Below are 15699 nucleotides of genomic sequence, written 5' to 3'. Positions count from 1 at the left end.
AGAATGAAGTGGGGACTTATGTCCAGTATTTGAATTTCCCCCGATTGATTTTTTACTGGGAATTTTATATTTTACTGTGAATTAAAAGCCTACATGCATACAAAGTGTACATGAATGTGTAGCCGCTGTGCACATGCTTAGTTGCGGGCGGCAATAGTCATTATTGTTTGACCTGTTGGTAATCAACGTTGATTTTTTCAAATACTTTTTACATTTTATAACAAAAAAAAAAAATAAAGATTTACTACAATTGTACACACTTCTGATTATAATGATATACTTTTTAAACAAATGATTTTTCCTACGATTTTAAGTTCTAAATATTAAACAAACATAAAGAGAGAGTTTTCAGATTTTTAACAATCTGTAAATTGAATTTTTATTACTAATTTTTATTACTATTTTATTATAGTTAACATTATTTTTATTATTAACTTTTATTATTTTATTACATTAAGTTGTGGCTGATAGAAAATCTATATTAAACAAATCTCAATTTATAAAAAAGCAAGTCTCATCTTCAACTGATTTATAGGAGCCAAATTGTTTAGAATAATCTGTTTGAGTAGCCAATTTTAATGTTTTATGATTAAATGTTTTATAACTCAGAGTGGAACTGATATTATCTAGGGTTAGAATGCTTTCTCAAGTTTGTTGTTTAGTATTTTAGTGGTTTTCCAAAGTGTACTGAAGAACTTTTTCTACTTAAGCTCACTTAGAAAACCCCTTTTCCACATTTGTTATAAGGGTCGTTTTTTTAAATAAAAAAATACGGATAATGATAATTTCTTCGCAAACAAAAACCTGGATTCGATTTTTAAGACTTATTTATTACTTTTTTTTTAAGCCAGTATGACAATCGCAAACTCGTGGATGAAATTTTGGATCAAGAAGTTAAAAAAGTGACAATAATTTCCCATTTAATTTCCCATTTAATTTCCCATTTAGCGTAAACATAATAATTTTCTATATATTGTATCAATAATTCTGTATAGAAAAGGAAAAATTTTCCAAGCTAACATTTATCATTTGATTATGTTTTCAAACTTTTTATTGATGTTTAAACAACAAAGCCAAATTGTTAGAATTAATTAACTTGATATAAAGCAAATCTAAATCAAACTCCCAAATAAAAATATTACTTTTAACATAAAGCCATTTTCATTGAAATTAAATCTTGATAATTAGTATTGAATTAATTTTTTATCCTTGGTAATCTTTAAAAACTAAATTTATTGTTGTAAATGACGCCATCCAACGTTCAAAAAAGGAAGTGGGCGATAGTTACAGAAATATTTTGTAACAATGGTGTTAGAATTATATTGTAGTTTAGGTTATTTGGGTTTATGGATAATTTTTTAAAAACTTTTTTTTTAATTTTCCGTTTGTTAAGAAACTCGATTAACATTCCCGTGATACAGGGAACTCGACCTTAAAAACCCGAAAGAAAGTCAAAAAAAAAAACTTTACCGGAGGTCAAGGTTTTCTATAAAACTCCTGAAAGAATTTCTCGAGAAAAATTTTTATTTCACGAGGTTTGAAAATGGGAAATTTCCAGTTTTGGGAACATGTCAATGCTTAATTGATTCAACTAACTAGGTAGTCTGAAGTATACTAAGCTCGAATGAAAACGTCAAACGATTTGACTTCCATGCTTACTTCACTTGTAATTTAAGTCAAATTTACGTGTTATTTATCAGAATATTCAGCTGATTCTTCTTTCATTAAAACAGGTGAAACTGGTGAACTGATAATGATTTCGCCAGCATGTGCTAATTCTTTGTTTATAGAAGCTAGGACTGAATCAATATTCTCTAATAGTCTTTTATAAACATTTTTATAGGATTAATTGGACCTTTGCAATTTATTGCATTTAGAGTTTTGTGTAACCTGGTAACAATTACTTAGTTAAAAAAGGATCAGAAAAAGCTCATTGGCACAAATTTCCTATAGTACTTTTTATTGATCCACCAGCTCTTCATTGATCAACTCCAAAATCACATTCTTTAAACATCCTGTCAGAAAATCCTTTTTACTTTCCAAGTCTCCATTTTAATTCTATGTAAATTATGTAGAATAAGTAATTTTTTTCTGGTAATAACAACGGAAAAATAAACTCACTTTAACTTTTCATGCCTAAAACTAAATTTGTTTTTGTTTTAGTGAATGAAAAAAAATTCCATTTTTGTTTAAAAACATTTTTTTCCGTTAAATCACAAATTTTCAAAAATATTTAGCACTTAAGATTGCTGATACTGGCTGCCACACTTCTTATGGTAGTTAGTAGACACTATGGGTTATGAAAAAGGTACAAATTAAAATCTTTTTTAAAATTCTCCATCAAAGTTTAAATTTAGTACTTTTTTAATGATTTTTTATTTTAAATCTATAAAAATTGAAGTAACAAATTTTGTTGAATTTTTTGTTCTTTCTTTTAAACAGCTTATTTGATAAAATTTCAAATGAAATATTACAAAATTATTTATATTATTTCAAATAAATTATTACAAAATTTATCAAATATCATCAATTTTGGTTATGTTTCATTGAACTATACTAGCATAACCAGCATAAAAAAATGGTTACTGTACTCCAGTATTATTAAAAATCTCATTAAGATTGTGTTAAAGCCCTAACTTTAAGAAGCAAGTCTGTCACATTTGAGTTCTCATAAATTGGAAAAATTTTACTAAGAGTGCTAGTTACAAAACCCACTATCAGACATTGTATTTGTAGTAAATCACTTTCTAAATTTTCGGACTTGTGACTTTCCTCTGTGGAGCGATTTGGTTGATACATTAATTTATTCAACCCATTTTTTTTTTATCAATTAAAGAGGATGAATAAATGTTTTTGATGTGAAAAACTGAGGTAAAATAATAGAATTTAAAAAATAGAAAATCATCAAGCCTTTTACAAAAAAAGGTAGATATTGCTTAAAAAGTTTGTTTTATTCCAAACGGGCAAATGGGGGAAAATGTTGCAGAGAATAGCTATTATATTTGCCAGCAACTGGACGTGTATACTCTTTTATGTGTGAGTTTTATCAACCAATGGATTTTGTGACTAACACATCACCTAATTAACTCAATTCAATAAAACTCTGAAGACCATAAAACAGCTTTGGTATTTAACAAGAAAACATAGCTCATTAATTGACTGCAAAATTACAGAGCAGACAAATAATAAAACAACAATACAAGAAAAATGTTCTCGAACGAGTTATGGCAGTCATGACTAATATGGTAGAGCGTGCTTAAACTTTCAGAGCAGATTAGGATAAATTTGGTTTTCCTTACAATAGCAACTTCAATTCATCATCAATTAACGGCAAATTGTAACTTTATAATTGACAATGAAAAAAAAAAATATATATATATATTGTTTTTTTGTTTTTTTACTAAAGTTTGCATTCTTTAAGCTTGTTTTGAATAAGTAAGAGATTTACTTTTTCGCTATCTACATACGCTTCTTAATAGTATTTCATTTTAACCCTTTAAGTATCTGACAAACATATTTGTCATTGACATAGCTTAGGGCCTCGTCAGATCTAAATCCGACCAATCGGTTCAAATTAAAAGTGAAGTTTTATTAAAGAAGAACTGTTCTTATCCTTATGATTGTTGTCCTATTCTCATTCAATATTTTAAAATATGAAACTTCAATTAATTAAAATATAAGTAAAATGATAACGTAAATTTGAAACCAGAACATGCTATGTAAAAAGAAATTGAAAATAACTGAAAGAAAAAAAAGTGCAGAAAAAATAATCGAGACCTTGTTATAATAATACCCTCGTCTTAGCTATACCTTTGCTAATAATCATTTTATTTAATAAATATATACTAAATATATATTATACATATATATAGCATACTTTTATGTATATTTCTACAATTCCTATAGAAAACTGGTTTTAGTTGAATGTTTTTATACAATTTAAAAATATTTTTAAAGATTTGTCGACCAAACCTTGATTAAATCAGCTCTAGAGACTCGTTTTATACAATATTTCATTACTTTTCAATTTCGTTCATTTTTATGTTTGAAAGAAACAAACTTTGAGATGCCGTTGATCTCAGATGTGAGGTAAGGTCTCTCCTTGGAGTAATAATCAAAGACTTCAGCCATAGTCTAAATTTGGTATCTCCTACCCAGTAAATGATAGGATTAACTGCAGCATGAAGTCCATACGGAATCTCAGAAATCATGTTTAAGAATCGTATTGTGTTGGCATTTTTCAGGTTGTTAATTCCATACATATCGTTTATAATCCAAAATATTCGGTTTGGAAGAACCAAGATAGCAAACATAGTCAAAACTGATATCAACATGATAAGGACTTTTTTGTTCTTCTTTAAGCGAGACTTTTGCGCTATATCATTCAAAATATTGTATTTTAAATACGACTTCTTTAACCATGTAATCAGAATAGTGTACAAAACAGAAAGCAATATAATGGGCAAAAGGTAGTAAACTAGAAACAGAAACCACGTGTAAACAGTGGATTTTTCTCTGCTCCATTCTTCTGAACACGTTGTGAATTTTCCTAAATGAAGAACTACTAACGGCGGAACTACTGAAAGTATACCAGCTAGAACGTTTAAACATTCCATCAGTAGCAATCGAGATTTGTTTAAAAGTGTACTAAATAAATATACAATGCCGATATACCTATCAATCGCAATGATAACAATAAACCCAACCGCAATATTAGCACTTGCAGCCAATGCTGCGCGAAGAATCTTACACATAAATAAACCATACACCCAGTGACATGTCCATGTCTGAGGCACGCTTATAATAAACTGTACAAGAGCAAACGTAAAGTCTGATACCGCTAAGCATTTGATCAGATGATGAAATCTTGAAAATTCGCTCTGATCTGCTATTGAAAAACTAATGACAAAGCCATTACCAACTAATCCAATTATAGAAGATATAATATTGCAAATAGCAATAACAATGGTTGATATGGTGTCGCAACTGAACACCGTTTTCCCTTTCGATGTATAAAAATTACACAAATCGTTCATTTCAGATTCCTCATTGGGGCACGTGCAGTTTTTTTCAGGTATATCCAACAATATGCATATCTCTTCAAGAGTCATGTTTGAAATATCTGTTTCATTATTTGTATCAACGTCTGCTTCTTCATTATTTATATAAAATTCACTTGAATTCGCAGTATTGCTCAAAGTAAACCGTATCAAATGTGCATCGCTCATGCACATGATGGCGGCAATTATCGTAACTACAGAAGCAAACATAATTTTCTTTCTAAATATTAATCTAAGTTAGATTAGTAAAAGAAAATAGTAAGAATACTTTTATCCGCATTATTTGCTTTATTAGGCTAAAATTGACACGACACTTGAATGATGAAATTGCGATTTAAAATCTTACAAAAAAGTTTAAAAAACGCTTTGTTTAAATTGAAAATAACAAAAAAAAAATAATAAAAAAGGCTACTCATAAGTGGCGAGTGAGAAAACCACGTAAACAACGTAGATTTTAAAATATAGGTATTCAAACGAGTGTATTGGTATGTAATCGCAAAAAATAAACCAGGATTAATAAACCACCAATGAAGAAACTAAATCTGTCCTAATATACCAGTTACTGGCTTCAATATTTTTTTATAAAGCGATCGATCCGGAAATGCATTTATCTACCGATTGCACAATTCCTCAACCCCCCGCAATGAGTTGGTAATAGACGTCGACTATCTCTAATACAAAGTTCAGTTAATAGAATTCTTTACAGTGGATAAATACATGAGATGGTGTTTTTCGGGTAGAATGAAACCAGCTCCCATAAACCCAGTTCAGCCAGTTTTTCAGGGATTTAACACCTTTTTTACCTTCATACATCAAAGTATTTATAAAAAAAAAAGTACATTATTTAATAATTTGTTGTTTAGGTTTGTCATCCTCGACCAAGGCTGTTGTGAAAACATAATCCATGAAAACGGAAAAAAGTCCTGGGAAAGATTTTTGAATCGTGTGCGCAGGTGAAACGCCATTTTTTAAAGAAACTATACTTTTGATATTTTTTTAATGATTGTTTAATGATAAATAATACAGTGATTTAAAAGTAACATTTCAATGTTATTCTTTAGGAAAAGTTAAATAAAAATTTTCTGTATCGCTCGGTGTTAAAATTACAAAGAAAACATTTTCCGTTAGAAATTCTTACATCATTTAAAAAAAGCAGCTGATGTTTTAACTCAAATTAATTGCTCAAACTGCACTATGCCATTTCTGAGGGCTATTTCATGTACTGACGACCAACAAAAAAGATTTAACTATATTTTATTATCAAGAATTGAAAAAAAATCATGGAATATATCAGCAATTTTATAACTGAAACTTGTCAACAATTTAACTTCGTGTTGTAGCCACTTTACTTAATGAATTTGAAACGGAATCAAAAAAGATGTCCGATAAATTTCTTTAAACCTGCATTGAGGGGAGAAAAAAATTGATGTTGTATTTTTTTATTTTATAAATTTACCAAAAAAAACAAACAATCTTTTGTGCATTACAAGGGTCGCTGAGAAATCGAAAGATTTTTTTGTATGAAAAATAATTGAATAACCATAGAGTATTTCAACACTGTTAACCATAGTGATTGTGGTGTTTACACAATGAAACCCTACGCAAATTGTTATTTTCTTAAACGTACTTTTTTTTTTGAGTTAGCTCAAAATGGTTTAAGATGATCATTAAAATTGAACATTAAAAATAATAAAAAAGTTAAAAATAAAAATGCATGGATTAAAAACTTAACGTTTAAATGCGGTAAAATCCCCATTATGCCTCTAGGCATTTTGGGTTATACATTAATAACTGTAAAAATGATAATAACAGTTTTGTTAAAAATAAATTCTCCTTACAAATGATTTTTGTCGAATCCCCCTCGTTAGTAAAAAATATCTCGAGAGAGAATATGAGATTCGCTGATCGTTAGAAACTACCAACAATAAAATGAAAATCGATCATATTGTGATGAGGGAAAGCGAAAGAAGTTATAAATATAACCTTTAAGTTTTACTCTGCTCAAACATATCACGTATTCGATCGAAACACCAGGCGGACACACGTACAATCGCATGAAAAAAAAAAAAATCACTCACACCACTAAAGTTTAAAACTTTTTTCGCATTAACGAAAAAAACGATTTATACCGTAAATAACGATTAGAAACTCAAGGTATCTACCGTTACTCGAGCTATACACGAACCATACACGAACAAGACATATCCGCACAACACTGAGGGCAACCCACCAACCCATTTATAAACACCCTAACATAAGCAAATAAAACAAACACATTCCTCAAAGACTAAGCAACTCTTCGCCCTCACACTATTCGTCATTGATCCGATATAGAACATTCAACAACTATTTTAAAATTTCATTGTTAGCCTTCTGAAATAAACTTCCTTCAATTTTGCTAAACAGTTTATACAACTCATTTTCATTGAAACTCTAAAACTTTCAACTCTACTTTACATAGACGCCTATGTATTATATTTTGTTTGTTTTTTTAGTTAAACTACTAACCATCAATTTAACAAAATAGATTTTGTAATTCCTTAATTGTATTTATTAAATTTCATTGGTGGCGAGAAACTGGACGAACGTTTTTCTAATAAAAGAGCGCAAAGTCTTCTATTGAGTTAGAAACTATTAGTGAAAACCGATTTACATCGGAAATTCTAATCTACTAAAAATTCGGACTTGTTTGAGAAACTGAAACGCCAATGATTTAATAAAGCTTTTTGTATGTAAAGTGAGTTTAAAAGATTTACAGGTCGCCTCGCTTGAACCATTTCAATATATTAAACCAAACATCTTGTAGTCAATAGGTATTGATCGAATGCACCTGTACTAATAGCCATAGCACGGTAAATACTTAAACAACTATCAGAATTAGAACTCGCGCTGTCAATCCGCGTATATCCTTGTATCCGCGTACTCTTTTGAATATAAACAAGTTTCTAATTTTTTTCTCTACTTAAAATCAGCGTGTTGCGTTAAGTTGTTAGATATGATCCATATTGACTAAAATATTTCTCTTCGTGCCTTCTAAAACTGTATTACTATTATTGATACAGAACTAATATGGACCACAGTAATTAGAGTTCCTACAATCAACACGCAATTTCTGGAGACTTTTTTTTCATATTTTTTTTTTTTTGTTTTTTATAAAACGCTCCTACTACCGCTACAATTTTTTTGCTTTGCAAACTGACGGTAGTAAAACGGTACTTGCTGTTTTCATAACTGTTTGAGAGTTCCCAGCAAACATCGAGTCTAAAAAAGACGTCTTTTAGATGTATAAAAAAACGTCTAATACGTCTAAAAGACATATTTAAGACGTCTTTTTTAGACTAAATGTTTGCTGGGTTCAGAAATTTTAAGGAAATAATGTGGCCTCATCTAATCGACGTAAACGATTTTTACTTAGTCAAGTATCACTAATATTCCTTAATTAAAATTTCAAGTTTTAAATATCACTGATTTTCTTTGATGCGTTTTTACGTAGATTATGTCATCAAGCTCCTATTAAAACAGAACAAAAAACAGTTGCTAAATTATACCAATAAGAAACGAAGAACAAATAAGAAGCGAAATCTTCTTCTTTTGTTGAGATTTTCATTTGTTTTTTACAAAAATGTGAGAATAAAACAGAAAGTGCAGCAAAGAACATAATATGCATAGATATTGCAAAATTTCTTCGGCGTTTGCACTTATTTAAAAGGCGAAAGAAAAGAAAGAAACATAACCAATGATAAAAAATCCTACTTTAATATACAAAAATTAGAATGTCATATATATTTGAAAAAAATACAGTTCCCTAAGCAGTGTATCTATTTAACATCATTTTTGTAATACAATTTAATTAAAAAAACTTATTTCAAAAATTTCTGTTTTTGTTTAGCAGCTCTCGGACTTTGGTGATTGGCGTTGTTTGTAATATTTTATAAAACTCTCCCTGTGTAAATCTGTACATTAAAATACTAAGGGTCTTCACCTTTCACCGCTCACCATTCACCGCTCACCGTTCGCCGCTCACCGTTCGCCGCGTTAGTGCGAACGGTGAACGGCGAAGAAATTTTTATTCCGCATTGTCAGTGATTGCGGTTCGGAAATTCACGTTGTCATTGTGTTGTCTGTGCGGTGACAATAAATGCAGCTAATTTTGCAATAAACATGGGTGAACAAAATGGTGAAATAAATTTAAACTTTGCAAAACCCATATCTATCGCGCCATTTGATAAAAAGTCTGCACTGAAGAAATTAAAGTTTAAATTTTTAAATTAAAACGGTGACATCAAGCCAAATTATTTTTACTATGGGTTTAAATGAAATCTACATGTAACATAATACTGCAGAAATCCTGATAGTGATCACCACAAAATGTAATATTTGATCTTAACAGTTACCAAACATGAGACGTAACAGAAGATGATAGCATTCTTTTTACTGGAGTTAGAAGAATAGCAATGTTGTTGTCTTCCATTTCTTCGTCTGATTCTGCCGTGGAATTTTCTGGTGTCCAGGAGTGAGCTCGTCATTCTTTTTCTAGGTCTTTGTCATTGGGATCTTTGCCATAGGTCATTGTCATCTGAAATGATCCGAAATTCAAAGAGGCTAATCAAAAATTGACAAAAATTACCATTTTCCTTAAATTATGTAATAAAATTTACAAAAGACAAAATCAAAAAACGTTAAGTTTATCCTTAGAATGATCTTGTCGTGTATCTTTGCAAGCAAAACACCAGGATGTCCATGTGCAGGATATCCTCACTCTGGATTAGAGATTTCATGTTTTGAGCACCAGCGACTTGACTTCTGATTTATGTATCTTCAATATCTTCAAATGCTTGCAAGTTGTGACATCACTATCAAGCTCTTGTTTGCTACCAGTACGTAAAATTGTAATCGTTTTAATGACTTGGTTTTTGGATTGGTTTTCACCGAGAGCATCCGTTTTAGTCAAAAACTGCAGTTTAAAATTAGTTTATTTTACTGTGAGAAGGGAAAACGAAAGAAATTATAGACGTGATCTCTAAGTTTTACCCGATTCAAATATTACCCATTCAATCAAAGAAAAGTACGAGACAGTCAAAACACCAGGCGGACACACCTGTACAATATCATAAAAAATAAATCAGCCACAACATTAAAGTTTAAAATTGTTTTTGCAATAACAAAATTCAATTGTATCAACATCAATAAAATGATAATACAACAATATTATCATTTTGTCAGTGATTACTATTTATCTCGATAATAAATTTTATGATTTTTATGATATATATTTTGTATATTTTATGATTTTTACAAATAAGTTGAGACCAGAGATAAACATCAAAAAAAACTGACGAAAGTGAACAGTGAACCGAATTTGAAAATAAAGTTCATTATCTATGCTCGAACATCTCTTGATTTAAGAAACATCTGCGGACGCAGAAAGAAACAGTTGAGAAAACCTAGCAGATTTTTTGAAAATTCGAGAGAGAGAGAGAGAGAGAGAGAGAGAGAGAGAGAGAGAGAATCAAAAGTATTTTTTTGAAATTTCTTAAGATTTTTAAGAAGGTCTGGGAGAGTTTCTTGAGATTTTTTAAAGAAGAGGTAAATAAAGAGAGGTAAATAGATATTTCCTGAGAGAATGAAAAGATTTTTTTAAAGTTGAGAATTTAAGTTCGACACTTTGGCCATGAATTACCAAAAAAAACATCCCCTACACTTCACATAAATAAACGTATATTTATCAGATTTTTTTTTTTTCGTCCTGCATAGGTGTTGCAAAAATTTGACATTTACAATTTTTTAAAATTTATAGAGATTGGTAAAAACTGTGCCGCGTCACCAGCATTCGGGATTTTCAGATTAGAAAAGCCACGGTTCTCCTCATAGAGTTTGCTAAAAACAGTTTGAAAGTTTGACAGTTTAAAGTTTAACAGTTTAAAGTTTGCTAAAGATTAATTGATCTCTTGGGTAGTAAACGACCGAAATCAGTCTTTCGGAATTTCTCAAGACCGATATTAAATTTTTCAAAACCGATATTAAATTTCTCAAGACCGATGTTAAATTTCTCAAGATCGATATTGGCCTTATGTTCTAATGAAAACAGAAACCAATATTTTTACAAAATAAAAGCAATTTTTTTTTAATCAATGATTTTATTCAGTTCATGACGTTTTGTAACCAGCACTAAAAATTGATCATTAACACGCTTCTCTACAGAACAAAATCTTTTCCATGTTGCTGGAAATAGTTTGTTTCTTTTGTCAAAATATCTCCGGCAGTTGAAGAGCCCTCTCTACATTTCTTGATGTTGTGGTGGAGTAATCTTTAACGGCTAATTTAAAAACTAACCGTTGAATGCTAGGCAAAACTTTGACGCAAACAAATTAATACTGGTTATAAATTGAACGAAAATCTTCGGGCGAAACCAAAGACACCGTTCGAAAAACATTCGCCATTTGAACGTTCAAACAAAAAAAACGTAAATTTAATTGCATTTTTTTGTAAATATATAAATAAAATAGTTGTACACTTGTTACTTACTAATTATTTTTCTAATATCAACACCAGCAGCGTCAAAAAAAAATTGTATACATTGAGAAAACTAAGAAAAGGTGCAAATAAACTAATTTTAATTTTTTCCATTTTTAAAATCTATAGTGGGATAGGGGGGGGGCACATTGAGCATAAAGGTAAGTTAGATAACTAAATATCTCAAAAACTCAGCTTCTAGAGACAAATCTTCTAATGGAGTAAAATTAGGGACTTAGGAGGGTTTCAGGATAACTGATTCAATTAGGTGCACTTTGTTTATTTTGTGAAAAAAAAAATTTTTCTTTATTTTTCTCTCGGAATTTTTATAGAACATTTTTTATAGAACATTTTTTATAGAACATTTTTTATAGAACATTTACAACTACGTAAGTGTTATTATTTTAGTTTAGCTCCAAAGCCTTACTGTACGTGACATGTTGCAACTTATATTTTCATGCTGATAAGAAGTTGTAAAAAAACTTATTTTATTTGGTTTTCCAATAATAAAAGAGTAAGTCAAAAGCCGAATATTGGTTTTATTGTTTACTTTTTATTAAATGGTGATCACACTTCTTTATTTAACAAAAGAAGATAAGCTCTGAAGCATTGAAGATTATGAGAGTTAGATATTAATAAAAGTTATGATGATTAATACTTATTATTCACCATAATTTCTTATTTCTTTATAATTTTTAAGTATTTACTTTCATCCTTTTTAACTTTTGCAGGAATGAATATCTAATCGTGCTTCTCTCGGATTACTGATGGTTAGTAATAAATACTTTTTTAAAAATATTTGTACTGGGTCTGGTAAAAAGTTCGCGGCGTTTTTGCAAATAGACGGCACCGAAAAAAAAAAACGCCAGGAACTTTTTCCCAGACCCAATATATTAACTTAAATCTCGAAAAAAATTCGTTATCAAACGCTAACGAGGTGTTTGAAAATGCTTAACATCAAAGACTATAGAAGTCTTTGATATAAGAAGTAATGCATGAGTTTTATGTTGACTTTAATGATACGTAAACATGCTTTTACGTTTAATAAGCTGGTGCTATGAATGCGGAAATGAGTTTATTACCAGCTGGTTGTGAGTTATAGTGCTAATGATTGCATTCCTCTACTTTGAATCTTAATCTTGTGAGGGTGGCGTTTTAATTATTATGTTTCTTCTTTTATCTATTTAATTTAATTTTAATGTTTGTTTAACGTTTAGTTTAGCTAATGAAGGTAAGGGGAAGGGGAAGTTTGGGTTTAGTGTTACGTGGATTAGGTATATGGAGGTTGGAAACGAGGTTGATGGTCTGGGGAGTACTTGGTTCGGTAAGGGCGAGGTTTGGGAATAGTTTGGTTAGGAATGGGCAAGGTTTAATCTAAAAGGGCTAAACATATAATCGCCGTCCTCAGTATATTCTATAATACAATAAAACTCAACAAATGTTCTATTAATGTGTAATGGTAGCACTCTTACTCTGATAACTTTTATATAATACAAATAATATTCTCTTACGCTTCTTGCAGTGTTCAATACTGTTTATATCAATTACTCCTCTTTCTTTTATATCTTCTTTTATTACAATTATCTCTTCTTTAATTAAACCTTCTGGTTATTCTCCAACAATCAATATTAAAATCTTCTTCTTTTATTCTTTTATTCAACTGCTTATTAAACTGCTTATTCATCAAAATATTCTTCTTATCACAAAATTCTTTCTCTTCTTTAAAATCCTCTTTAAATCTCTTAAAAACTTTTTTTCTCTTAAATTTCTCTTTTAAATCTCTTCTTCTAAAGAGACGATCTCTCTATCACTAATTCTCTCAACTAACTTTAATTCTTCTCCAAAAATCTCTTAAATTTCACTTAACTCTAATCCTTCTCCAATCCCTTCAAGGATTTCTTTTTTGAGCTTTTGTAGCTTTTGCTTGTTTTCCTGTTGCGATATCTTTTCATTTATTTATATCGCAGGTTGATGAGTCTTCGTGTTTACGTCTTTTCTCAGTTGTTTTTAACTTTTCTTCTTTCCATTTTATCGTCTACTAACGTGATAGATCGGTGAATCATCGTGTATAAGTCTTTTCTGATCGTTGTTTTTGACTTTTCTATTTGTCGCTTTATCGTTTACGAGTCTCCACGTTTACGTATTTTCTCTAACTTAACTTAACTTTTCTTCTAACGCTTTATCACTTATTTATGTGAAGAGTTAGTGAATCATCTTGTGTATATTTTTATCGATCGTTGTTTTTATTTTAGTTCTCCCTCCTCACAATCTACTAAGCGAGATTAATGAGTGGTTTCCTTTCCTTTTCTTTTCCTTTCTTTTTCTTTTCCTTTCTTGTAGTAATTTGAACCTAAATTACTGGTTTCTACTTTCTTTCTTTCTTGTTGTAATTTGAACTTAAATTACTGATTTCTACTTTGTTTCCCTTTATTTAAATCTTAGTTATTGATTTATACTTTGCATTTTGGTTTATTGTTTTTTATTGACTTCCATGGCTTTGATGAGTTTCACAGCTAAGTCTTTCGTTGTTTTTTTTTATCAATATTCCTATCATAGATGGATCAATAAATGAAAGGTGTAAGAAGAGTGGAAATTTATACGCTTGTTTTGTTGCTTGTTAGCAGATGAATTTACTTGACTTTTTTTTAGAGTAGATAGTAATATTTTATTTGTTCCACTATATAATTCTTAAATACTTATTAGGTTTACTTTTCAAAGTAAATTCTAATACTTAAGAATAAATACTATTACATTACTAAAAATAAAGTCATACTCTTGATGCTTGAAAGGCGATTATTTCTTTGAAATATTTTTCGGGTGAGCAAAACTTTAAGAAGGGGAGGGGAGTATTCATATTGGAGTTCACCATGATACAAGTATTTATACGAATTGAAGATAGTGTTATTTATGTGTACTATCATCTAACTTTACTCGATTTACTGATATGGCTTTACCGAATGAATAATATGCAATGTGCTCCTTGTTTTTCGTCCGTTTTTTTTTTTTTTTTTTTTTTTTTTTTGTGTGTGTTATAGAAAGTTTTTGAAGACGTTGGTAACTAAGCTGTCAAAAGGTGAAAAAATTCTACGATAAAAGAGCGAGTATCAACATTCAACTACGACTAAAATTATTTTTCTAAATATATTCGTCTAAAATTATTTTTCTGATTTGAATGTTGGCTTCAACGGAATTTATTGATTTTAAACTTTGTAGTTGCATCATGTAAACTCAAGATACACTTTAAGTTACATTTTAATAGCATTACGCAATCAGAAGGGTGTGCACTGGTTGCAGATTGTTGTAGAGGGTGGGGACTCTAGCGCTAAGGCTTTTTTAAGAAGTTTGACAAAACAAAAGATTATATTAGAGTAGCTGGAATCGATGAAGATAAATTTTAATCTTTTTATCATTTACGTCAGTGTTTATCTATGAAGTATCATTTGCCCACAGTTTATTGTTTGTAAAACGCTAACTTGTCCACAGTTTATAGTTGTCTATTAACCACTAACTGTGTTAAATGTTGACTTCAAAATACTAGTAAAATTTGTAGGTAGTTTACTTTGTAAATATAAGTATTTTTTATGTCAAGAAAAACCACTGATTTTAGATAAAGTAACTTTAAAGTTCAAACTGTTATGGACACCATCTTTACATTTCGTTGTTTCAGATTCGCGAAAAGCCTAAAACAACCGAAACATTTGCTGTCTGCACAAATTCAAGTTCTAGAAAAGTAATTTTGGGCAAGATAATTAGAATGTCTATTCAAGATTCAATGCAAGAAAAGGTTTTGAAAAAAAGTCTAACCATTGACCTGTCATGATTGGGAAGCAATTTTGTCACTGAAAGTTTATTGTACTTTGAGTGATTCACAATACACAGCATTAGAAAATCATATCTGGTATAAACTATTATTACAATTCTTCCCCTCAAATCCTGAAAACTAAAGCAAATTGTTATCCAGAAAATTTGGATTTTACCAAGTGTACTTTGCAGCACATCTTTAAAACCGCTAAGTGTACTTTACAGTACATTAATCATACTCTAATCAGAATAATGTGCTGCTTCAGAGTTTAGAACTCGATCCCAACCTTCCACAGAACAAATAGAATATTCTATTTATATAATT

General features: G+C 29.8%; 1 protein-coding gene across 1 annotated transcript; it reads right to left on the bottom strand.

Annotated features, from left to right (window-relative positions):
- Positions 1-3746: 3746 nt before the first annotated feature.
- Positions 3747-7311, bottom strand: LOC149886166 (allatostatin-A receptor-like). The gene has a single exon (XM_090094190.1). It carries the CDS (start codon positions 5268-5270, stop codon positions 4017-4019), a length of 1254 nt encoding a protein of 417 aa, XP_089950316.1. The 5' UTR covers positions 5271-7311; the 3' UTR covers positions 3747-4016.
- Between the last annotated feature and the right edge of the window lie 8388 nt (positions 7312-15699).

The sequence above is a fragment of the Hydra viridissima genome, unplaced genomic scaffold, assembly GCF_058129835.1.
Source record: "Hydra viridissima isolate aposymbiotic clone 2 unplaced genomic scaffold, HvirCarnegie_v1 scaffold_7, whole genome shotgun sequence".
Classification (NCBI taxonomy): domain Eukaryota; kingdom Metazoa; phylum Cnidaria; class Hydrozoa; order Anthoathecata; family Hydridae; genus Hydra; species Hydra viridissima.
The sequence above is the reverse complement of the archived record's forward strand: the minus strand, read 5'-3'. Positions and strand labels throughout refer to the sequence as shown.